Here is a 24,932-nt window from a genome sequence, read left to right as displayed (position 1 = left end):
CATTGATTATTATCGATTCGATACGATTTTTGATTAAAAATGTAGGGAGACGAGAGATCGCAGCAAGAATCGATATCGAGTCGATTTAAAAAAAAAAAAACTTCTCACCATGGTCGTATTTCTGCCGGAATTCAACAGACCCGACAAAGACTCGAGCTTAATCTTCACTTGATAGGATTCCGTCGTTTCGTAATCCAAAGCGCCTTTCTTCAATTTTAGGGCGCAATTCCTCTCCTCCGTGACGCCCGCCTCGAACAAATCGTCCTCGTTCCCACTGTAAATCTCGCATTTCAACGGGGTCGTATCGTGAGCGTGGCTGTTTATTATCGTGATTATCTTGATAAGAGTGTTGTCGCCCGCGTCCTCGGGCACCTCCACGTTGTACGAGTTCTCCGCGAACCCTAACCCGATCTCCGGAGGCACCGTGGCAACGTGGCGAACGTAAACAGGGACCGTAGTCACCGAGGATAATTGAGGCTCGCCCATGTCGTATGCCCGCACGTCGACCTACAATGTTTACATGATCGAAATCGTTTCCATCAGTTGTGTGGAAATGGAAATAAATCGATGGAACAAATAACAAGGGCAAAGATTTTGTTTTTTTACGAATGAAATTAAAATTACCGTACCTGATACTCGGTGTCCGTTTCTTTGCGCAAATCGTCCCTCACCCTGAGCACACCGGTGTCCGGATCGATCATAAAGTATTTGTTGGCTATTCCACGTCCCACGATTTCGTATCTTACCTGTGCGCGACGAAGAAATATAATAGGACAACGATGAAAATTAAGAATTTCTAGGCAAAAGAGAAATTGGATTGTGTTCGGAAAGTAATTTCATTTTGACGAATACCGAGTCATTTCACGTGATCCACGAACAGTGGAATTCTGGATCTCGTAGCTTCCAGAAACGTGGCGACGAACGAAATTTTGAAAACCAGTTTTCACAATGGTGTACCGTTAATACACCTTCTTCATAAACTTCGCGTAACTTTTTTCTTGCCTGAACAGCACTCTCATTTTTTCGATAATATAATAAAATATGCCGAAAATGCTTCTTTCGATCTCGCATTTTTGTTATCGCGCACGAGAAACACAAATCGCACAGAATCGAACGAATTTTTCTTATAAAAACAAACTGCCAACTCTCGAAACGTATAACGATACAGTTTAGAATGAAGTTGGCTGGATAAACGCTCGACTAGCGCGACACGCAGTGTGAAAAAACGAAATTACTTTCCGAATAACCCTAGAGTTAGTTAAATATCGATCGAGCCTCGCGTTTCTGGTGTCCAAGATCGATTCGAATCGAAGCTAAAAGAGAGAAGATGGATAAAAGGGTCGCGAGTTAATGACATAAATCGATTAAATCGTGGCTAAGATCCGTCATTCGGGGATTAATCGATCGCGAATACGTACCTGATTTCCGGGCGCAGTACCATCCGAATCCGTCGCTATAAGATTAATGACCGTCGTGCCAATGGGAATGTCGTCGTCTAGCGTAATCGGGCGAGGAACTGACGTGAACACTGGCGGGATGTCGTTAACATCCTGGATAAGGAATAACAACGCCATTCTCCATTACAATGAACACTATTACCGTTCCCCGAATTAATCAACGACATCCATTTGATCGATAACGAACGATCGATCGAAATAGAGAAATAGAACGTGCGAAAGCAACGAAACGTGCAATTTATCTATCGATACAAATTTGAATGATTCGGTTCAACGGTTGCGCGAAAGAACAAACGACAACGAAACAGAGAGAGAGAGAGGTCGATACCTGGACGTTGACCACGACCCTCGTGGTTGAGCCAGGCAGGTCGCTCGTGTTCTCAACGGTGCCGATTATAAGGATGTGTTGGCTCTCCCTCTCGTAGTCCAAACCGCGGGTCGTTTTTATCACTCCCGTTCTCGAGTCTATGGCGAACAGTTCGGTATCCCCTTGCTTGATCATGTACGTGATCTGCTTCTTTGTATCCGGATCATCGGCCTGGAAGCGGATCATCGCGTTTGTTTTAGACACACGGAGGAGGGGAGGGGGGGAGGGGAGAGGGATCCGTTCGGCCAGAATTTACCTTCCTTCCGCCGCGATGGCGAGAATACATAAATTATTTCGCGCACCGTTTGACGTCGACGTCTGTTGTATGTAAATTGTGTATGTAATAAAAATTAAACCAAGTTTTTAGCAATTTAGATATGGGAAATTCGATTTTTTTTCTGCCAATTGAAAATTTTAACGCATTCATGCATTTTTGATGTAGGTTTTTTTCTTCTCTCTTTATCGGATAATCATCGTAATAAGTAAACGAGACAAGATGAATATAGGAATAAAACAACCGTTAGTTTTCACTCGGTCGAGCCGAGTTTTCTTGTTATCAAGCGGGGAAATGACTCGAACCACTCACCGTTACTTGAAGCACCGTGTAATCCGGTATATTCTCCTTAACTCGTGCCTCGTAGCTGCTCTGATGGAAAACGGGAACCTCGTCCTCCACGTCTATTACTTTCACCGTCACCGTTGCGGTTGCTAAACGATAATCGGGAGCACCGTCCCTCGCGGTCACCACAAATTTGTATTCCTGGAGGAACGTAATCTCCTTGCAATCTACGACTTAAGATATCCGACTTGGACCCGCGAAGGGAACGACAGCAAACGAGTTTGCTCAAAATCGTTAAATGCGTTTACGTTTATTTAGCGTCAAGAAAAATTTTTCCATTCTGACTTCCTAGGACGAGCCACGTGGTTTATTACACGTTTTTGCTCGAATTTTTGTTAACGTTAGTTTTTCATTTTTATTCGTCAGTTTTGCTTTTTAGCTAGTATTTTTTCTAGTAATAATTTTGCAACCGTGAAAATGGCAAACACGAAAGAGTTTTCTTTCACGAAAGATGCGGAAATCTGTGAGGAAATTTATTTACGGATAAGTTATTCGAAGTGATAATGAATCGGACGAAGAAAATGATGTTTCTAACGATGACAGTGAAATTGTCTAGAAAGAATCCTCAAAAGCGTATATGTCAATTCTGCCAGGTTCCAAGGGTGAATGTCATACTCTTAAGAAAAACATTAGAGGTACAAATAAATAACTTTGTGAAATTTTATCAAAAACACAATCCGTCTGTTAAATGTCAAGCTCGTTACGTGTAATGTTACAAAGCGTAGAATGATATTAATGTCGAATAGGCATTATCAATCCGAGTTCGTGACGATAGGAATATTATTCTCAAAGTTTTCGTAATGATTGGTTCAAGATGGGTTTGATATCTCGTTATTGAATTAAATTGAAATTACTTTTATTCGAAGAAATTGACGAGATAGAGAGAAGGAAAGCAAGGATGAAGATAGAGACATAAAAAAGAATAAGTATTCGCGAATAAAAATTGACACAGAAATTGAAATTGAAGAGACTACGAAGTGTGAGGAAGGCGCTTTAAAATTTATTCAACTATCTCTCAAAAAAAAAAAAATGATCAAGAACCGAGGAAGACAGAGGAAAAACCTGCGTTAAAGTCAAATCGATCGTCTATCGTCCCCAAGCGGATTAAAAATCGTGTAAATCGTGAAAACGCGAGATTATTTACGTCGTTCTGCTCGTAATCAAGCACGATCTTGGTGAGCACGTCCCCGGTTTCAGGGTCGACCGTGAACGGGATATCGTCGGGCGCGAAGTACGTTATTTCCGCGTTTATCCCTTCGTCCGCGTCCTCCGCGTGCACGCGGCCGATCAGCTTCCTGGCCTCGCCCTCCTTCACCGAGAACTCGTAAGGAAGGCCCACGAATTCCGGATTCTTGTCGTTGATGTCCGTCACTTTGATGTTCACCGTCGCCGTGCTGAACAGGCCGCCCGAATCCTCCGCTTTTATCAGCTGGTGGAGCAGAGATTTTGAATCGAAAACACAACTCGTGATCGTAAGATTAAGATTGTTGTAGAATGCTTGGCTTACCAGTTGATAACGGGTCAGGTCCTCCCTGTCCAGCTTCCTTATAACGGTGATCACGCCCGATTTGTCGCCGATCGCAAATTGGCGGAGGTCGTTCCCCGAGACGATCGAGTACGACACCGGATCGTTTTCTGGATCGACTGCCTATTAAAGAAACGTGGAAATGGAATCTTTTGTAATTATAACAAAAACAACGTTGCAAACGCGCAAGAAGGATCTCTTTTCGAGCGAAATATTTAATTGGATTTTTATATGCCTTGAAAAAAGGCTTCTAGAGACTTTCTAGAGATAGAAAAATTGAGAGAGAACCTTCTTGCAATTGAATTAAATTAGTAAAATTACTTTGTTGCTTTGCGTCGAATTATTTATTAACGAAACGTAGAAATATTCATTTCTTTTCTCTTATTTCCAATTTTAATTGTTGCAAGAATGACAGATCTCTTTTCGAGCAAAATATTTAATTAGATTTTTATACATGCTTTGTAAAAGTTTCATGATTTTTTAAATATACAAAAATTAAAATTTGTGATTATCATTTTCACCAGGAAAATTATCTCCTATACGTTTGACAAAGTTTGCGCGCATTCTTTTCCAATTCTAACTATTGCAAAAAGAGGAGATATCTCTTTTCGAGAAAATTACAAGAATTAAAACCGGTCGCAAGTGAATTTTCAATATGAAAATTGCGCGCAAGGATCGATTAATAAAATCGTAAAATATAAAAATGGGGGCGCTCACGGTGATGGTCGCGACCGTGGAATTGATGGAGGCTCCCTCGCTCACTTGCACCTCGTACACCGGTTGCTGGAAAACGGGGCTCCTCGTGTTGGGGCCGGGGATCACGTTCACCTCGACGATCGTCTGCGAATATTTTCCACCCTTGTCGGTCGCCTGGACCGTGATGCTGAACTGCTCGCCGGCGTTCAGCTTCCTCACCGACTCTATCACGCCCGTCCTCGGCTCGATTTTGAATTTATGCAGCCCGTTATTCGACACGTGGTAAATGCTGTACGTTATCTCGGCGTTCTCCCCCTCGTCGTTGTCCGTAGCCTCGACCTGAATCGAAAACCCGCGTCGATAATTTCGAACTTCGTCGAAACCAATTTATTCCATTTCCCCTCTCCTTTCTTTCTCCCTTTTCAGAAATTTGTTCCCGTACCGGTTTTCATCTCACGAAATTTCTTCTTCTTTTTAGAGTTGAGTTTTTAGAGTAGCAAAGGGGAGCCGATTAATTAAAAAAGATCGAAATAAAGTGGAGGAGAGGAGAGTGAAATGTGTGATGGTGAAAAATATTTACTTACCTTTGTTACCACCTTCTTCGTTTCCCCAGCCTGGACGGTGATAGGAGGTATCATGGGGAGCATAGGTGCATTGTCGTTAACGTCGTTTAATATCACAACGAAGGACAATGGCGCAGAAGCGGCGACACCCGTTTTTTCTCTGGCTACTACTTGAAACCGGAAGCGGCCAGGGCTCGGGGGATCGCGGTCCAAATTCTCCTCGTTCACGACCAGCATGCCGGATGGATCGATCGCGAAAAAATTCGTGGTCAACTCGAACGAGTAAGCCGGCTTCGGATCGTCGGGCCCCTGCGAAACGACACGAGCGATCAAAATATATTTCTTTCCAATTCCTCGTTTCTTCTTTCTCTCGCCGTGATAAAAAAACGTATAATATAAGGCGAAAGAGAACGCAGGCGCATTTTTATAAGAAAGATCATCGTTTTATACGAAATATATGCGCGTGGTGGAATAACGCTTTTCGAAAGCTTTAACCACACGTTTGTGGTTTGCTATCTCGGCGAATGATCACGTGACGCAACAAAGTTGCAACTGACCAATGCCTGGCCACCTTCGAGTGGAACGCGCAGAGAGGGCGCACGCAGTTTCGCTGACATATTCGAGACGTCAAACAAGTTGATCCACTTCCGAATATTGGAATATTCTCGAATGGTACACCGTTTATATTCGTCGACAATCTTATTTCGATGTTTCTCGAATTCTCGAAGGATTTTGGCGTCTCTACGCCAATTATTTTTAACGATACGTGCTAATTGAGACGGTCGGTTGTTACATTGCACAATCGGCGTTATTGAATTGAAAGAACGTTGTAAATATTCATTTTTATTTCTCCTCCCTTTCACCGAGTTTTCCTTCTTTGTTTGTTTATTTCTTCTTTTGTATACACGGTGTTCATAAAAACATGAGACGCCTTTCCAGACGTCAAAACTTCAATACTTTCGATGAGGCTCGATTAACGAGTCGCACGCATTTTAAGTTTGTATTAGTATTATTGAGCGAGATAATGAAAGGGCGAGAGCGCTCGGTTGGCAATGTCGCTTGCGATATAACGGCAGAGTAACCGATATATCTTTTTATATACAATTGATTAATTTAAACGAGTTTCAACGGTATGATTTAACTACGCAAGATTTTTTTTACATCTTTGAAAGAAACACAAACATTTTAATTACGCAATTTGATACAAACTCGAAATGCTTGTAACTCGTTAATTAATCCTTTGTGCTTCAATGATGACTCTCAGGCACCACTCGGTTCGACGCGGCAATTCGAACGGCGACGATATTTATTTATGTTTGATTTTTTTAAAATATCACGAGTAGATTATAAAGCATTCGAATAATATCGAATGATTAGATTTTTTTATATGAAAATTTTTTATATTTCTATCGTCGCGATAGAAATATTATTTTCAAAGTTTTCGAGTTTTGTAAGCATAGAATGAAATTAGTTTAAACGAAGACGAGTTTGATTTTTTTGTTATTGAATAACGAAATTATTTCTATTCGTTAGAAAAATTATAAATAGAGAGAAAAAGAAAATAGAGATGTAGCATAAGAAGATGAAAAATAAGAATGTGAGAGCACATTATAGGTTTGTTCTCGATAAAATAAGAAAGTTGAAAGACATCGAACGACATTTTATCGCGATACTCGTCCTGACGTATCTTAATATTACTTTATTATTAAAATATCTCACGAAACAACGATACAGACTTTAATATCCAACAAATTCTCTTTCTTTATACTCTTCTTATATAAAGACACATAAAATATAAATGTTTTCATGTCTAGGATCCGAAAGTCAATTCTCTCCAAAAGTGTCCCTCATTTTTACGAACACCCTGTATATATTCGATGCTTTTTTTTTCGATGCGAAGAAAAGAGAAATTTTTACGAATCGAGACGATGTTAAATCCTAAGTTTAAAGTTTACGTAAGCAACAAACGTGGTATTTTTTCTTTATCGAAGCGTATTCGAGGAATTTATGCACAGATAATGAAACAATGATGGATCCTTTAATTATCGACGCGAATGGACGGCCAAGTAAGATACTTGGGAGAGACGGATGTCCAATAAGGCGTAAATCGGATGTGACGCGACGTATCCGTCTTCGACGGCTCATTTAATTGGACGTTGAACCAAAAACAAGTCGTGTTCCACCGAATTTAATTCATAGAAATTCTCTGCTATAAACTGATTCGTCATTCTCATTATTCAAACAAACGACAATTTAACAATCGATGCAGATTTTGTAATTGTTCGTCAAATTGTTCGAGCAATTAAACAAAATCTATCGAATTGCGATACGTGTACAATTCGTTACGATTCGAAATACACGCGTTTCGTATGTCGAAAAACGAACACGTTAAGATTAAATAAATCGAAACTTACCAAATCGGCGTCCGAAACGGTGAGCACTATAGGATCGCCATGCTTGTCGATAACCTTCGTCCCGATCGGTGCATTCTCGTCCACGAACCCCTCTATACTCGACGCCGTTATAATAGGAGGGTTGCTGTCCACTGGCTTCACTGTAATCGTCAATTTGGCTGTGGCCGATCGTTTCGCTTCTGACACTTCGACAGCCTTTTTTTTTTTCACCCCCCGCCAAATAAAGGAACGAATTAATTTCTTCGCTTACACAAAAAAGAAGAGGAAAAAAAAAAAAAAAAAAAAAACGGTCGTCTCTCTTCTATCTACGAATTCTACGAATCGTTGATTTTTAATCGCGCGTTATATCGTAGAGGAGCGTTAACGATAACACGTAAGAGAATAAATTGTCTAGGTTCTTTGAAAAAATAAATAACGATAATTAAGATAAAGACGATCCGCTTACCTTGATGATAATATCGAACCTCTTGGTAACCGTGGTGTCGACCGCCTTGATCTGCTTCACGGCGCCTGTGTTCGGGTTTATTTCGAAAAATTCCCGATAATTCGGTGGATTGCCACTGAGGAACGAGTAATGGATGGCCGCGTTTATGCTGTCCATATCAACGGCTTGTATTTTCTCCGGCGATATATTAAGTATCCCGGATAACACTCCGCTCGATACCTGCGTAAGGAGGGGGAGGGGGAAGGCACAATGTATAGAGAACCGGTTCGTCGCCCAAGATTTCGCATGAAAATCGGTCGCGTGTTATAAGGATCGAGGGTTGAACGTGGTGTTTCACTTTGCTTTCGAGCGATAACGCGCATTTGCATCGCGCGACTTGTTGCTCTCGATTTCTAATGGAGAGAGAGAGAGAGAGAGAGAGAGAGAGAGAGAGAGAGAGAGAGAAGACAGACAGAGAGAGAGAGAGAGAGAGAGAGAGAGAGAGAGTCGTGTTCGTCGATTGTTCGTATCGTTACATCGGGGCCCGCTTCGTTAAAACTAGTTTCTTAGATTTTTTTATGTCGAACGAATCAAACGCAAAAAAATTCGAAATTGATCGAGAAGAGGAAAAAAATTTTGAAACGGAAAGAGAGACGCGTACGAGATTGAGCGTTTTGCTCCAAGGATGCAGGAGAGAGAAATTCTTTTTAATCGAGACGCACCGCTCATCCCTCGAGAACATTATTATCGCGCCAACGTCTACATCTCGACGAGGTTCAAACACGTATATATATATAATTCATAACTGTGCGTTAAAGGAAATAAATGTACGCATACCGACGCTGAATATTCCGGATTAATGCACGCGCCGTCCAACAGCATGCAGCCTTGGTAGATGAACGAAGGATCTTGATCATCGTCGTCCCTGATATTCACCGTCAGTGTAGTGGTGGACGTAAACCTTTCAGACACATTCCTCGCTCGATCCTACGAACAAACGGTTTATCATGTCTACCTTTTCTCCCTCGTTCCGCCATTACCATTAATTAACGAAGCGAGCATCGCTGTTGCGGTTACGATTCGTTAATACGATTAACATTACGTATTTCGAGCGCAAATTTCACGCTCTGCACGACGAACGACGTGCGTCATTGAGGATTTCCAAACAGCATGAAAAACGGAGAGGAAATTTTCCACATTTCTTCAATATAAATGTTTTCATCGATGTTATATCTGGTGGAAAGAAGTCTCGTGGCAATTTGCGGACTTGTAACGATAATTTATTAGTTTAAGTAATTAAGATGATAATTTTACGCGTACGAATAAGCTGGACATATTATAGATAGTAGTTTCGAAAATATTACAACTTCCAGACTCGTGATGATTATCGTATAACGTAACGTTCATAAATGAAAATAATTTTTACATGATTTTGAGCATTCAAATTATAGCTCTTCTATTGCGTAGCGTGTCAGAATTATCAACAAAGCATGTGAAGTGGGGATAAGCGGTTCCAGCGCAGGCGCAGAATCTAAAGAATTCTAACGGTATAAAATATAAAAATTCGTTTATTTCTCATAATATGTTTAAGGCCAATTACGATTCGTAACGATAATTTAATTTATAAATTGTAAAATTGTAAAATGTATATGAAACTTCATAAATGAAAATAATTTTTTACATGACTTTGAATATTAAAACTATAGCTCTACTATGTAGCGTGTAAGGTCAGGATTGTCAACAAAGCGTTTGAAGTGGGGATAGATGGTCCTAGCGAAGGACTCCTCTTACCCCTGTGCCGTCCCAAGACTTCTTTCCACCAGTAGATAAAGTAGATACACACATAGTGTTGTGAAAGGAACGTGTTTCGTGCGTTTATTTAACCCGAAATCCGAAGGGACGGTAGAAACGATCACGTGGATCAGAGAGGTTATGTTATTAGATTCCAGAATACATATTGACGTTAATTCGAACCTTACATACTGTTCACTGATGGAAAGAAGTCACAGGGGAAAGGAATGCGGGTCTGATCGGTCCAATTTGGAAGGAAACGCCTTCTTTACACATGCATTTCTTGTTTCTTGATGGTATTTGTCACGTATACCGATCCAAAATGACGATCTGTATCTCGATAGATAGAATTAGCATAGACAGAATCCAAAGAATTCTCTTATTAGCGATATTTAACGATTCAAATGGTCAAGATAATGGACGTACTACATACTTAATAGCTTACGATGATTATTATTCTAACGTAAATGAAAATGATTTTGGAATATATCGAATTATAATATCTCTTCCACTATTATTGTGATAGATCGTTTCGCCAGACTTTTTTCCACCGGTGAACAGCAACACCAAAGTTAAACTTAATTTTTGAAATGATTTCTTCAAAAAATTGAACGTTCCATGTATCTTAATCGAACGGCGTAATCTTGCCCTCTATCTCGGCAAGGAACACGAACGACAGCAAAAGCTGTGTATCACGTAACCGCGTGTCCATCAAGCGGCGATATAATGCCGTGTAATTTCATGCCGGCTCGACGATCTAAAATTATTAGGTAACTCGGTCAAGCTTGCACCACGCAACCGGTTAAACGCGTTCGTTTCCTCAGCCGAGATTATCCTCTCGAATCGATCGCGAAATTATGCGGGGGATAATACGTAAAGGGGGAACAATTGTTGTAATGTCCCCTCGTAAATCGACGCGAAACGACTGTGTATTCACCGATATCGAGCCTAGTTTCGGCGTTCGGAAGAATTTCCAAACGAGGAGAAGGAGGAGGAGAAGGAGGAGGAGGAGGAGGAGGAGAAAGCCATCGTGAAACCAGCACAGCACGAATAATTTTTCTCTTTCGCTTTGACCCCTGTTCTTTCTTCTCTCTTCCTTCCTTCGTGTGTCGTGAATATAGGGCGTGGCTCTGGATTGTCGTAACTATAGCGCGATACTATCGCGCTCGTACTGCGATACTTGCTTGTTTCGGAATCGGAGAAATATTATTACTTCTCGACCGTGTGAAATTCGGTGATTGAAACGAAACTGGATCGGTTTATTAAATTTTGATCTCGTGAAAAAAATTGTGAATGTATAAAAAGTGGAATGAATTTTCAACTTGAAACTCGTAACGTCGCAATACTTATTTCCTTCCCCATTTGGAACACAGGATACGTGGATTTGAATAAACGTGGATAGAGCGCACGGATTCCGATGGAACAAGCGTACACGAAACGCAACATTTACATATTTGAAGCAGGTTTGTTCCAAGCTGCTCTGCGGAACGAAGGACAATACGTTCGAGAAGATGTGGACCAGCTGTTCCACATAATATTCAAATGAGCCACACCTGTAACAGCCAGCTGTTGCAGCCAGCCCCTAGTGTAATCGGTGGAAATATCGATCAAATGTGGATTCAAACGTGGAGACTATGCAGTTTGGTTGACCGAATCGAAGGTCAACCACGGTTCGATCGATAAGGACCAGGCATCTTTCGATCCAATCTTTCTTTCAACTTTCATGGCCGCAATTTCGAATTCACGCGCAACATTTGCGTATCCATTTATCTGATCGAGCGTGTTAAAATCTGGAAAACGATTTTCCAGCGATGATACGAAAATTCGACGCGTAACCGCACACGATGCTCGACGAAATTAATCCAGCCATTCTCGCCTCTATATCCCAGGTAACAACACGTCCATTAAACTCTGACATCCCCACAGTGATTAATCGCGATTCGATCCAATATACAGAACTGTTAATGGAGAGTTGGATGAATGTACGACGACACTGCTCGATCATCGCGTAGCCGCGTTTCAATGTCGAGGCTTCGAAAAGATTTCGGTGGCCACTCACCGTTGAAACAGTAGTCGAGGCTCGTTGCCCCACGAGCAACGCGAGGAGAAGCAACACTTTCGCCGAATTCGAGCGTTCCATCCTCGTTGTCTCGATTCGTTGTAACGCCAGCCAACTTTTAACACTCCGCTCTTTTCTTCTTTCATCGGATGTAACGCACGCTGCGTATATCAATCTTGATATATATATATATATATAAAATTAGAATTTCTGGAGATTCGACACTTCGTTAATTCGAGAGAAATAAAACGCGACGCGATAATAAATCAGTGGATGATGAAATCCTTTCTTGTGATTAAAGTTGAAGTATCCACCGGTTGTAACACGTTCCTATTACGCTGCGTGATAAATCATCGTTTCTCTTTCGGATTTTGTGTTTAGAAATAGCGAGCGAGAGATCAAAATCTAATCCCCGTTGTATTTTGTATCGTCGGAATGTTTAACGCAACGGAACGGAAATACTTGGTATATTACGTGCAGTAATATACCGTGAAATCGGAACACGGTGTTCGAAGATTGACTCGATGATATATCATCGTTGCGATTCCCTTTCGAGACCGTTTCTTCTTCGAGAAATCGATCATCCGTAGAATTCCGAGTTGGGCATTTAAAAAGTTGAAAAAGTGAAATAAAAAGTTTACTTCAAGCAAATTACTCGTTGAAATAACATTTACTCGATTCAGCTTATTAGTCGATCCGTATAATCTCGGCCGTTACAATTATTTCCTATTATTATTATTATTATAAATAAAATTTTTAATCGTGGAAGTAAGTTTGATTATTAACCCTTTGCACTCGTATCTCGCCATCCTACATTTTATCGTTATACATATATTTACAATGTTTTTCTTTTTTTAGTTTAAATGTGTGTGTATATATAAAATAAAAAATGATAAAAGATTTTTCCTCTTTTATTTGTTTATAAAAAAATCTTCAAAGAAAAATAAAAAACACAAACAACATAAATTGTGAAGCCCTGACTTTTATTTTCGACAGTTTCGAGTAGCCTTCAACGATAATTTATGCATTTTTCAAAATTTTTCTTACTAAAACGGAAAGTTAACTTAATATATTCCCAGAAAAATGTTTTCATTTTGAATATTCGTTCGAATAGGAAAAAAAAAAAAAAATTCCAAATCGGTCGGATTCTTAAATATAAATACAAAGTGCAAAGGGTTAAATTTTCCACATCGGATCGCCATGTTGGGACACGTTTCCGGAAGTGGTGGCAGCGTGGCAAGTCGCGCAATCGGTAAGAATACGTTTTTCCGCCGAGATCATTGAAATCGAGATTGCACCGTGTAATTTTATGCGATCCACGAGTCGGTTTCAGACTCGCCTTTATCGTTTTATTGAGAGGAGGGATATTAAAGATATCTGATATTATTGCATCATAGAAACGGATATTTTTTTTTTTTTTTTTGAAGATTAATTAAACGAATTTATCTGGAACAAGGAGAATTTTTTTTTTTTCAAATATCGAATAGTTGAATATTTTTTTTTAAGTCGATTCGCGTGAACGCGAAAGAAGAAACGTACTTCGAAAACGAGGGAGATAAATTTAATCGTTCCACTTCTCTCGAGTTTTACGACAGTTACGTGATATGGAAGTTGTACACGTGCTGCACTCTATGTATCTCCTTTGACCCACGCCTGTATTTTCGGAAGTTTAATGCGAGTGAAATATACAAGAGTTGTGTCTGCTTATTTAGAAATCCGTGATGAAACTTTAAGAACGTCCTCCCCATTGTGGTCTCGCAGAAGGGGAAAGAAAGTGGTTATATTTCCCAGAAAGTTTGTTGGAAAAACACGAGTGGATGTTAAATAAGTTTCGTCTATTTAATCTACTGTGCAAAAAAGGAAAAAAAAAACTTGAAATTCAGGGACCGTATAATTCCATGAAATATAATCGGAACAATTTATCTTTCTTAAATAAGTAGATTTACACGCCTCGGTGATTCGACGACGAGTTTTCAGCGATGATGATTTCGATTTTAGAAGAAGAAGAAGAAAAGAAAAATTAATGCAAATTTCCATTTCGTTTTCCAAATGAATATTCTCGAACAATCGTTAAAGTTTTCAGCGACGATGATTTCGATTTTAGAAGAAAAAAAAAAAAGAAAAGAAAAATGGCGTTAATCGAATACAATTACGAACATTTCCACTTCCAAATAAATATTCTCTTTTTTCGAGCCTGTCGATACTGAACAATCGTTCGTTTAAAACTTCGATTCGAACGTGGCGATAGATCGATCAAACGATAACGGGAGGGATAATTGAGCGTGGCTCCTCGATTAGCATAAAGTTTTAATCGTGGATGAAATCGGAAACGCGTTCTACTACCAGCTTTGACGGCCGTCAAGCGTGAAACGAGCGCCTACGCCAATGCTCGAGCACTTGTTATATACGGGTGGAAGCGGCTTCCACGTCGCAGAAACCGTTCGTTCGTTCGTTTTGACGAACGCCCACCTACCCTTCTAATGTCCACCATTAATCTCCATACACGAAGAATGTCGGCGAGTCAAGACTCGATCCTGATGGAACGTTACGTTACAGTTGTTACAATTATCCGCATTTTCTCCGCAATTTAAGATCGCCTACGAGCCCTTCATCGACGTTTCAACGTTCAAGGGACGCGAGAAAGTGAGATCCAACAATTTCCAAGACCAATTTCGTGTCAATTCGTCCAAAAAAAAAAAAAAAAAATGGAATTCATCGATATTCTATACTACTGTTCCAACTTTGGAAAGTGTAATTATTTCAAGAGATCGAAAATGAAATAAAAAAGTTCCGAAGTGAACGCATTGCGAGAACTGTAATGAAATCGTATTTTCACGAAAACACGAGATAGAAAATCATCCATTACGAGAAAGTAAAGAAAGTTTCTTGTGAAAAACATAAAGTAGACAAAAATATAATTCGTCATATAATTCTATTTTATTAAACTTGCAACTTTAGAAACTCTAATTCTCTCTCGAGATAAAAAATAAAATTCACAAACTCTAAAGTGAGCGTATTGCCGTAAAATAAACTCTTGTTTTCACGAAACAGGGAAGAAAAATTCATCAAACCCCGACTCTTTTCTATTCTGTTAAAAATTCTTGCTCAAAACGCGAGAAAATAGAAAATAAAAGAAAGAAAAAACGAATCGATCGCGAAAAATCTACGCCCGTTCCAAATCCCTATTCCAATCATGTATTCACTTAGCATACCAACTTTTCGATTCACCCGGCGAATATACACGCGGATGGAATAAAAGGCGGGGGTTAAAGAACGACTTGTTCACGCGATTTCACTTTCAATACGGACACTTTAGATACAGATACCTCGACTCGAGCGGAGCTCGTGATTCGAATACACTTTTAAGGGGAGGGGAGGAGGAGGGGGGCCGGGTCTCAGTTTTTCGCCGCAGTTGCACGCGATCACGTTTTCCTCGGCCGATCACGTTGAGAGAGACACACACGCGTGTCACGATATAAATATTACGGCCATTTTATATCGACAGCCACGATGCGGCTGAAAATTTCAATGGTTCGGGTCGCGTAGCCGCGAGTTGAACGGTGACTAATACACCGAGGCGACTCCTCCGTCTCCTACCTTACCGGTTGCGTGCATATAAGTCGTGCCACCGCTACCCACACTGTCCTACTACCACCACTCGATACACAACGATACGTATCTCCCGGTTTTAACGCCAGCCTCTCTTTGTTCGCCTTGGCCCACGACGTTCTCGCGTTTACGGAGAGCCGATTCGTTTTTACTCGTCGATCCAGATCTTTAAGCGACGGCGCAACGGTTACACGTGTAACCGCAACGATGAGTAGACGACGGGCACGTGGTGTAATTAAGCGAGGTCACGTGTGTTGATTACCACTTGTGGTTAAAAATAAACCGTGACCAGTTTAACGGTTCCCGTGTTATCTTTTTCGTGGCATTGTTTTGGTGCGTGTTTCGAGTCGAGAATAAACGTTACTAATTCGATAACTAATTTATTATTATTATTATTATTATTATTAATGGTAAAAGTAGCCGACGAAATTTGTTGTGGAAATTTGAATAAACAATTTTTCAAACCGTTCGTTGAAATTTTTTGATTGGATATATGGTTGGTGGTTGGTCAGTTACGTATTCAAATTTTATCCGCCTTTGATCCGATATATCGGTGCACGCGCGGTGGGTGATCATTTGCAAACAAGCTGTACGTTATGTTTGCGTTGCATAAGTTAATTTGCGTGGTAATTTATGCGTAGAGTATGCTAATTACATGTGATATTTCAATGTTGCGGTTCAATGTATCGTGCCGAATTGTTTTGTAACGTTGACGTTATCCCGGTGATTAGTCTCATAATTAGGCCACGAATATTTTATTACGCGCTCGTGTCGTGCACGTTGAACATCCATAGATTGAATATTGCCAATTTTTCGTTAAATCTTCCATCCGCCGCCGCGTAGGACGAAACCATCCCTTTCCTCGAAATTTCTTTCTCCCGAGAGAAACGCGCAAAAGATTTTCTAAAACCAATTAAACAAACGAGGTAAAATTTGACGCTCGAATATTCGTTTTCATTCGTTGTTGTTCAATAGCGCGTAACAAGCAGCCTTTCCAATGAATTATAGCCATCACCTGCATTCTTCGTTTGCTAATTCGGTGCATGTTTGCACGCGTTAAAAATCTTTTAGCGTGTGTGAGACACGTAGTATCGAATTTGAATATTACAAAAAAAAAAAAGAAAAAAGAGAGAAGCACGAGCGCAGAATTGCTTTCAAGTGTATCGTACAACTGTTAAATTTATCATTTAAAATGACACTATCTCGTTTCTCTTTCGCTTACTTAAATTTCGAAACCATTGACCACCAAAATTCACTCGATGCAACTCGATTCTCCACAAAAATGGAAAACGCTTGTTATACTCGCTATCTGTCAAGCCCTTCATTTCCATCGATCATATTCTCCGAAGATTTCTACAATTTTTCTCTTGACCTCGATATTCCATGTATACAGGTGTCTCGAAAAATGTTGGAAAACTCGTAAACTGAAGATTCCTTCAAGCGATAAAAAAAAAAAAAAAAAATAATCGACCAAATTAACAAACATATCTCGAAGAAAGCGCGAATATTACATATTTACTTATCCATTTCTCGTGATATAATTTTCGATGAAAAAAATATTTGTTCGATTTTATTCAACACGTTTTCTTCGAAATGTATTAATTGTTCGTCAACTACATTAAATAAAATGAACTATATTTTTATTTAATCAATGAAAGTTTTTGAAAATTATCTCAAGAATCTCCAATCGATTTTTGGGACACCCTATATATGTACATCAAGTGGTCGAGATATTTCTATTTCACGAGGTGCGGAATATACGTGGGTAAAATATACGTGAAGATCAGCTGTGGATGCTGTGGAATTTGCGAATCCGTGTCCACAGTAGCGTATTCAGGAATTAACAATGTCGGAGGGGGGGATAGGAGGCTACGCGATATGCAAATATCTACAAGCGCTCACTCTAATCGCTGCCTTCTAATCTCGCCACGCGTGGCGAACCGGCGCATCCAACTGACACGATACCACAAAGGATACACATACGTGTCCAATGACACCATCCCTTTATACCTTTCACGCTAATCTGCCCCATCGGAATCACGAATTGCCCGATCGGTAAACAGAACGATACGTTGCGAAGTCTTATTTCTCCTCTCTTTTCTTTTTCCCATATATCCTTTGTAATTTGATCCTTTTCTCTCTCTCTCTCTTTCTCGGTATTTTACTCTCGAGCGTTTATAAAGCGAAGAGAAGAGAGGAGTTATTAAAATTATTAAAATATGGAAACTTTTTATAATTAAAAAAAGAAATAGCAAAAGTATTTTTACCTCTTCAGAAATAATTTTATTACCGCATTTTATTTGCAAGTAAAAATAGTCGGGATTACTATCGAAATTTTATCGTATTTTTACTTCTTCAATTATCAGTTTTATTATTATACACATTTTATACGCATCCTTAACACGTTACGATGACTCGTAATCTTCTCTGGGAATAGAGCGCATTCAACTTCAGTTAGAAAACGTTAGAGGCGTGACGACATTATGGAAAAGAAGGGGAGAAGGAAAGAAGAGGTGGAGAGGTAGATGGCACCAGTAACGATACGGGAGATTACGCATCGTAGCAAGAAGAATCGATATATGTTAATGCGAGTATATAGTGGATACAGTGACTCGTCCGAATGACTCATCGAGTCCTTTTCTCGCGCTTTCGTCCCACACTGGCCAGTTTCGTACAATCACTTCGCCGTTATATTTATCCCTCGATCCGGCATTATATTAAGAACAGATCGATATAATTATCTTAATGGAAATCGTCCGAGTGGTTCGCAGCGAGTAAAGTGGAATGGCGGCTCCGTTTAACCGAAGATTTCAATCTCATTTCGTTATTTAATACTCCAACACGAATCAATTTATTTTATTTCATAAATATTACTCATTTAATTTTATGAATGCTCGATATTTACATATTTATTCAAGAGGAATCGAATTCATTCGTGTCGTGTGAAAATTTTCTAAAGCTGCTATAATCAATGTTATAATACGAAACTAGTAGAAATTCGGGAATTGGAGAAGATCGTTCGAATTCCAGAATGTTAACGCCAAGGCTGACCACAAACATAACTATTCCACTTAGACAAGGATTAAACGAACTTCACGAACCTCAGAAAATTACACAGATATTGTTTATAAATAGATGTAAAAAAAGGGACGATTCTATAATATCGAAAGCACCGTTGTGAAAAAAAAAATCATCGATATTCAAAAAATTTAAATAAAATCATTCGGATGTAACAAATATTTTATATACAACGTTTTGCATTCTCACAGCCTCATATTTTCTCACGTTAATCTTCTCATTTCAATTCACATTGTCAAGCTTTCGTTTAAACCTCGCCAATTTCAAGTGTCTCGCAAAAATACATCGCATTTATCCCAAAATCCTATCTGCTCACTATATTTCCGATTACCAGGAACTATTACCATTCCGGATAGCATGGCTATACACATAACGAAGGCAGAAACGGTTCCCAAACCGATTGGATAACGCATCCCCGAGATTTCCATGAACAAATGGTATCCAAACGCGAAGCCTTGGAAAAAATCGAATTTCTTCAAGAATTTGCGACCAATTTTTACGAAAAGATAGAAGTTAAGCTTCGGTGCTCAACTCGTGCACACTGTTACGCTACGGTTGATCGATGTCTCGCGAATTTGTATAAATTGTACAAAAAAATCGTACGCGACACGCATTTCTTTCACGCCGAACTTGTGTTGGTCATTCTGGAACCGCGAGGTACGTGATTCGGTTACGCGGGGAATGTTAACCGCCTCGAGCTTCAATTTGTCGCGTTCGGATGGTAAATGTTTCCTGTAATACGTTTCGATCGAGAATTATCTTTACACTTTAACAGAGCACTAAAAGAGTAATATTCCTGTTACATTCCAGCTTGCGTCATCTTGAAACGCAAGACTTATCTCGTAGTCCTCCTCCTTCCCCTAACCCTCCTCGAACTTTTTTAAAACTCCTGACATTTTCCTCGATAAATTTTTCCCAGCAACAGATATTCCAAGAAACTTGGGTAAAATGTATCGCAAATAAAATTATAAAGTTCTTTTATAAGATTGCCGATCTTACGTAACTCGGCCCGTGTTTTTTTTTATCTTTCTCTCATAAAACTTTATATATATATATATATATATATATATATATATATATATATCAATAATAATACGCTCTTCAATTTGACGCGAAAAAAAAAAAGAAAAGAGCACTCACCGAGGCCAAAATAGTGACGAGGTATCGCTGCGTCCTCTCGAAGTCGAGGGTACGGTTAACAGTAACTTGGCCTTGATGAGGCAAGTTGATGCTGAAATAACCGTATCCATCGGCGGTTGTGATTCTATTTCGGCCGACTCCGTCATTGTTGCCGATTCCAGTTCCGTCCCCGGGGGCGATCGAGTACTCAACAATACCATTTACACCGGCGTCAGCGTCCACGGCCACCACGTTTTTAAAGATGGTCGAGCCGACTGGCGTCAACTGAAAAATCAAATCGGGAAAAACTTTATTTTTCATTCCTGCGCGATTGATCGATACGTTCAATACGTTCAAGAAGAAAAACATTGATATCGAGATGATTCGATTGAAATAAAGAATGCACGGTGAGAAAGAATATATTTAACAAAGGGAATAGAAATAAATTTTATTACGCAGACGCGAGTATCGCGCAGAGCTCGCTTATGTCGTATGACGAGAAGGGAGAAAATGGCGTCCAATTCACGCGTGAATATACAAAATATGAATCCCATTTTTATAACGTATGTACATACATTACCAGATTGTTACGTTCCAAATTCTTATAACCAGCAAACGATTTCAGGTCGAAATTCCTGCACGTGTACACTGTTTGTTAAAAAATATTCAAATCTACTATTATTGTGTTTCATTCTCAAACAACTTTATCAATATGTCTACGCTGTTCTGAAAAAGAGTTATAAAGCGTGTGTCTTAACGAAATTATATCACGGTGCTTTCCATTTCGAATCGAATAGCGGCTTCCCAGATAAATCTCGCGATAAATCAGTCCCGAAAAATACATTTTCATGGCGACTGGTTCTGGTGGAGAACTGTACTGTTCACTGGTGAAAAGAAGTTTGGCGGGATGGCGCAGGGATCGCTTATCCCCACTTTAGACGCTTTGTTGACAATCATAACCGACCGCACGCTACATAGCTCATCTAAGACTGTTGTAAATATTTTCGAAACTATCTACAATATGTCTAGCTTATTCGTACACATACAATTATTATCTTAACTATTTGAACTAATAAACTATCGTTACAAATTAGTCTACGAATATTGATGAGAAATTAGAATTTTTTGGATTTCATACCTAATGCATCGAGGTTTAAATACAGATCGTCGTTTTGAATTGGTACAAATATGGCGACAAATATGATAGAAAGAAAAATGTGTGTGAAAATAGTTTTCTTCTAAATTAACCAATCAGGCCCACTTTCCTTCCTTCTTTTCATCAGTGTAAATAACACACGAAACACGTTCCTTTCGCAACACATATGTACATACTGTTCACTGTTGGAAGAAGTCTCGCGGGACGGCACAGGGGCAAGAGGGGTCCTTCGCTAGGACCATCTATCCCCACTTCAAACGTTTTGTTGACGTTAAACGTTACACAGTAGTAGAGCTACAATTTTAATATTCAAAATTGTATAAAAATTATTTTCATTTGTGAAGTTTTATACACATTTTCATATATACAATTCTCTCGATTCTATGTCTATGCTTATACATCATGAAGTTTAGATACAGATTGTCGTTTTGGATACGTGACAAATATCAACGTGGAAACAAGAAATGCAAAGTAGGCGTTCCCTTCCAAATTAGACCAATCAGTGAACAATACACATACGAACTTATGAACAAATGTATACACGTCGATTTTTTAGATGCCAGTTATCGAGGCGAGAAATCCAGCTACCTTCGTTTCTCTTGTACGAAAACCTTGTAGATTAATTAGTATGAACACGGGATCACGAGAGTTGTGGGGAATTGTTGCGATCCCGCAATTGAAAACGAATAGGTCACGCTGCTTTGTGAAATAATTGAAAGTTTCTGGCCTCCACCACGTTTCCACGCTCCCTGTACGATACAAGCAGCCTATTAATTCGAAGATAATCAACCGTTCTGGAAATGTGTTTCTGCGTTCCTTTAACGGTCCCTAATTGTGCGGTTGAAATATACCTTTGTTGAAAAACGGAACGGAAAATGGAAGAGGCAACGCCTTTGGAAGAATTTCTCGCTTGTTCTCGCTGTTTCTTTTTTCTTCTCAAATTTTCTGATAAATAATACCGTTATTCAAATTTTTCGGTTCCGTTTCATTAGCGGACAATCTGGTTATAATTAATCGTTTCGAGATCTAAGCCTGTCCAATGTTCGTGCATTAGATGCGGTAAGTGGATTCCGGTTAGCCGAGTTTCTGCGAAAATATTCCAAGTTTTTGATTTGCATTTTCTTTTATCGATCGTGAAATAAATAAGCTCGGATAAACGATAAAGATCTTCTAATAAAACGTTATAATATGCGTATCATAATAAATCAACGAGTGCAGAATATCCAATAAGCATAAACAAGTGCGAATTGAGCCTCATGCATATTAATATAAGAGGGGAAAAAACGTTAACGGTAAGAATTTTAATTCGCGATGGAACGAGTAATTTCGTTCACGAAAATATCATCAGATGGATACACCATGCATATGCATTAACGGTTAATTCCTATTACTCGTATCCATTCGAATATCTTTTACAAATAGCGATCTTCTTTCGCAATTTAAAATTTCCAAAGCATCGTTTCACGTATAAGAAAAATTCTACGAATGTCTTAATCAATAGGAAAGTAAACAGCTCTCAAAATAATTTACTCTTGGCGTTCTATATTCAAGTCACGAATCCTTCGAACCAAACAGTTCACAAACACCGTTCGCAAATTCGCTGCACGTTGCTCGTCATTCGTAAAAGTAATTTTTAGAATTCGAAGATCTCTCGTTTAACTTAACTTAACCTCGAATCGTCGACCAAAAATCTATATCTTGATATCTATACTCGAGTAGATTATCGCTGATATTGAACGATTACATTCACATCATTAGAGACACGATTGAATAGTTTGACTAAAAAGCGTAGGCGACTCTTCAAAAAATCTCGCAATCTCTTTCACGTTGAACGAATAAAAATAACGTAATTAAAATCATCGAGATTCGAGCGAGCAAAAATTATTTAACGGACGAAAAGAGTCTCGTCTTTTGTCACGCGATTTGTCTCAACAACAATAACAACGTTCCACGCGCGCCGTTTAACCGTGGCCGAATAACCGTGGCAGTTTCATCGTGTACCGTTAGCGCATGCGCTTGATGATAACACGCTCGTATGCCGCTCATAAAATGCTGCATCATTAAAATAAGCATTAACGTGGAATCGAAGGAGAGGACGCGTGGACGTCTGGCTCGATCGACGTGTATTCGCGCCATTCCTATTATAACGGTCCATCGGTGGTGGAAAAAAAGAGGAATCTGACAAACAGGATCTGATCCTGTTGTTGAACGACGACAACCGTTGATCCACGAGGCAGAAAGAGGTCGTTAAGGGGGAACGCTGTGAAGTGTGCGAGCTAAATAAGAAGAATAAACGTTCCTAAATTCGACCAATGAGAGACGGTGTCTCTCGAATCTCTAGAAGAATTCTCGAATAAGAAAATTACATTCGGTCGAGGAAGGAAGAGGGCGCTTAACTCTCAAGTTCTCGGTCTCGAGAAGAGAATTGCATTCGTTGGATTTATTATATTAAGAAATTTAACGAAAAGGGAGGAAATAAGGAAACCGAAGAGCAGCGATCCGAGGATCAGATCGACAAGATCGATACTATCAGAGGGATATTGGACGACAAGTTGGACGGGTTAATTGGTTGGTGCAGTGTCGAGGAAACATTCAAGTTCGAAATTCAGTGTAACAGCTTCCGTTCATCTCGGCAAGTTTGGGAGGCGATATTGCGAGGGCGTTGATAAAGTTGCGAGGTTTAATGGGAAAAACAAGCTTGGATCTCGGGGATTTAATTCAATCTCGGCTGGAGATTTTGCCGGATAACAGATTCTTATCTTCGATATAGGAGATGATTCGATGGATATAGGATATATAAATTATGTAATGTATAACACCGCTTGGCAAACTTTCAACTTTTGGCAGAGTTTCGTGATTAATATAGCGATATATCGCTCGTGAGCACGAAAATTACGATTTTTAAGTTCAAAATCGTCTAGTCTCGGATGATAATTCAGGGATAATCAATAAATCTTAGCAATCTTCGCAACGAGAAACGAGTTTCTGACTGATTTGATGATCGTTCGTCGATCGTTCGAGATAATAAAATAAAGATAATAAATACTTTTCGTTTCTCTTTCTCGAATATAACGCGTAACACGAAATTAACTTTCTTTACGATTATATAACTGTTTGCACTATTCGATCGTTGCAAGATTTACTTTCTATTATCGTCTCGGCCAACCTCTTACAAGCCTTTAACTTTTACTGCTTCTCTTCAACTTTTCAATTTTTCCTCCATTAAATAATTATACATCGCTTCGCGTAAAAACTCGAAAACCGGCCGAGTAAATGGCGAGTATTATATTATTTTACTATTTATTTTACCTGTTGTGAACAACGAAGACGACGGAGAGGAAGAAACGTTTGAAGGGATCGTTATCGAAGCAGATCGATTCACCGATAATTAATTCTTTCACCCTCCAGCCTTTCCGCGCGTCCCATTACGATTAATCCGATCATCTTTCCGAGCAGCTTTGCCCTTCGTTGCTCGCAAGAAGTGATAATTTACCAGTGGCCAGTTCTCAAGAAAATCATTGATAAGGTTGATCAACTTGTTTTTTTTTTTTTTTTTTTTCCATCGAAACGAACTTTAATCGCGCCTCGATTTTAAGGACCAAAAAAAAAAAAAAGAAAAATCAATCTTTCCTGCAAATTTGAACTCTCAATTTTCGTTTCAATGCTCCACATCCGTTGGTAGAAAAAAAATTTTACTGGTATTTTCACCGAGGCAATAATTGAAAAGTTGAAAATCGAAAAATTTTTTCTGCAAATTTTTGAATTTCTCGTAGGTCGTCTCAGTTTCGACGCTCTACATCTATTGGTAGAAAAAATTTTTATTCGGTATTTTCATTGGTAAAGAGGCAATAATTGAAAGGCAAAATCAATTTTTTCCTGCAATCTGAATTTCTCGTAGGTGTCAGTTTTCAAACGAGAATTCCATCGCGTGGTGGGTTCGTCGACATCGAAAGACTTGGAATTTTAATACGAATCGAGCGACCGTTCGAACGTAACGCTTCGACATTAACTTCGTCATGCTTCTTCACTCCCTTTTCTCTCCTTTTGTTATTTCT

The 24,932-nt window shown here is 39.4% G+C and overlaps 2 protein-coding genes across 12 annotated transcripts in view; one reads left to right on the top strand and one right to left on the bottom strand.

Annotated features, from left to right (window-relative positions):
- Nucleotides 1-24,932, bottom strand: part of Cad99C (cadherin 99C) — a 97,915-nt gene that overhangs the window by 5,251 nt on the left and 67,732 nt on the right. Inside the window, exons 1-14 of one of the 5 annotated variants that reach the window (XM_086902476.1) lie at nucleotides 20,297-20,607; nucleotides 19,743-20,006; nucleotides 8,903-9,052; nucleotides 8,087-8,305; nucleotides 7,642-7,836; nucleotides 5,249-5,536; nucleotides 4,686-5,003; nucleotides 3,951-4,091; nucleotides 3,588-3,872; nucleotides 2,411-2,584; nucleotides 1,786-1,995; nucleotides 1,419-1,550; nucleotides 630-746; nucleotides 109-507 (exon numbers count right to left, since the gene is read on the bottom strand). In XM_086902476.1, the coding sequence (XP_086758602.1) occupies nucleotides 109-507; nucleotides 630-746; nucleotides 1,419-1,550; nucleotides 1,786-1,995; nucleotides 2,411-2,584; nucleotides 3,588-3,872; nucleotides 3,951-4,091; nucleotides 4,686-5,003; nucleotides 5,249-5,536; nucleotides 7,642-7,836; nucleotides 8,087-8,305; nucleotides 8,903-8,947 (2,523 nt within the window). In that variant the 5' untranslated portion in view covers nucleotides 8,948-9,052; nucleotides 19,743-20,006; nucleotides 20,297-20,607. Of the gene's footprint in view, nucleotides 1-108; nucleotides 508-629; nucleotides 747-1,418; nucleotides 1,551-1,785; nucleotides 1,996-2,410; nucleotides 2,585-3,587; nucleotides 3,873-3,950; nucleotides 4,092-4,685; nucleotides 5,004-5,248; nucleotides 5,537-7,641; nucleotides 7,837-8,086; nucleotides 8,306-8,902; nucleotides 9,053-11,915; nucleotides 12,086-15,131; nucleotides 15,206-19,742; nucleotides 20,007-20,296; nucleotides 20,608-24,932 lie in introns of those variants that run through there. The other 4 variants (XM_086902475.1, XM_086902472.1, XM_086902474.1 and 1 more) reach the window with 4 other exon arrangements.
- Nucleotides 1-24,932, top strand: part of LOC105734954 (uncharacterized protein C15orf61) — a 76,613-nt gene that overhangs the window by 5,694 nt on the left and 45,987 nt on the right. The window lies entirely within an intron of this gene.

The sequence above is a fragment of the Apis florea genome, unplaced genomic scaffold (assembly GCF_048593485.1).
Source record: "Apis florea isolate Af1SG1 unplaced genomic scaffold, ASM4859348v1 contig_2272_pilon, whole genome shotgun sequence".
Taxonomy (NCBI): domain Eukaryota; kingdom Metazoa; phylum Arthropoda; class Insecta; order Hymenoptera; family Apidae; genus Apis; species Apis florea.
This window is presented reverse-complemented; position numbering and strand designations above follow the sequence as displayed.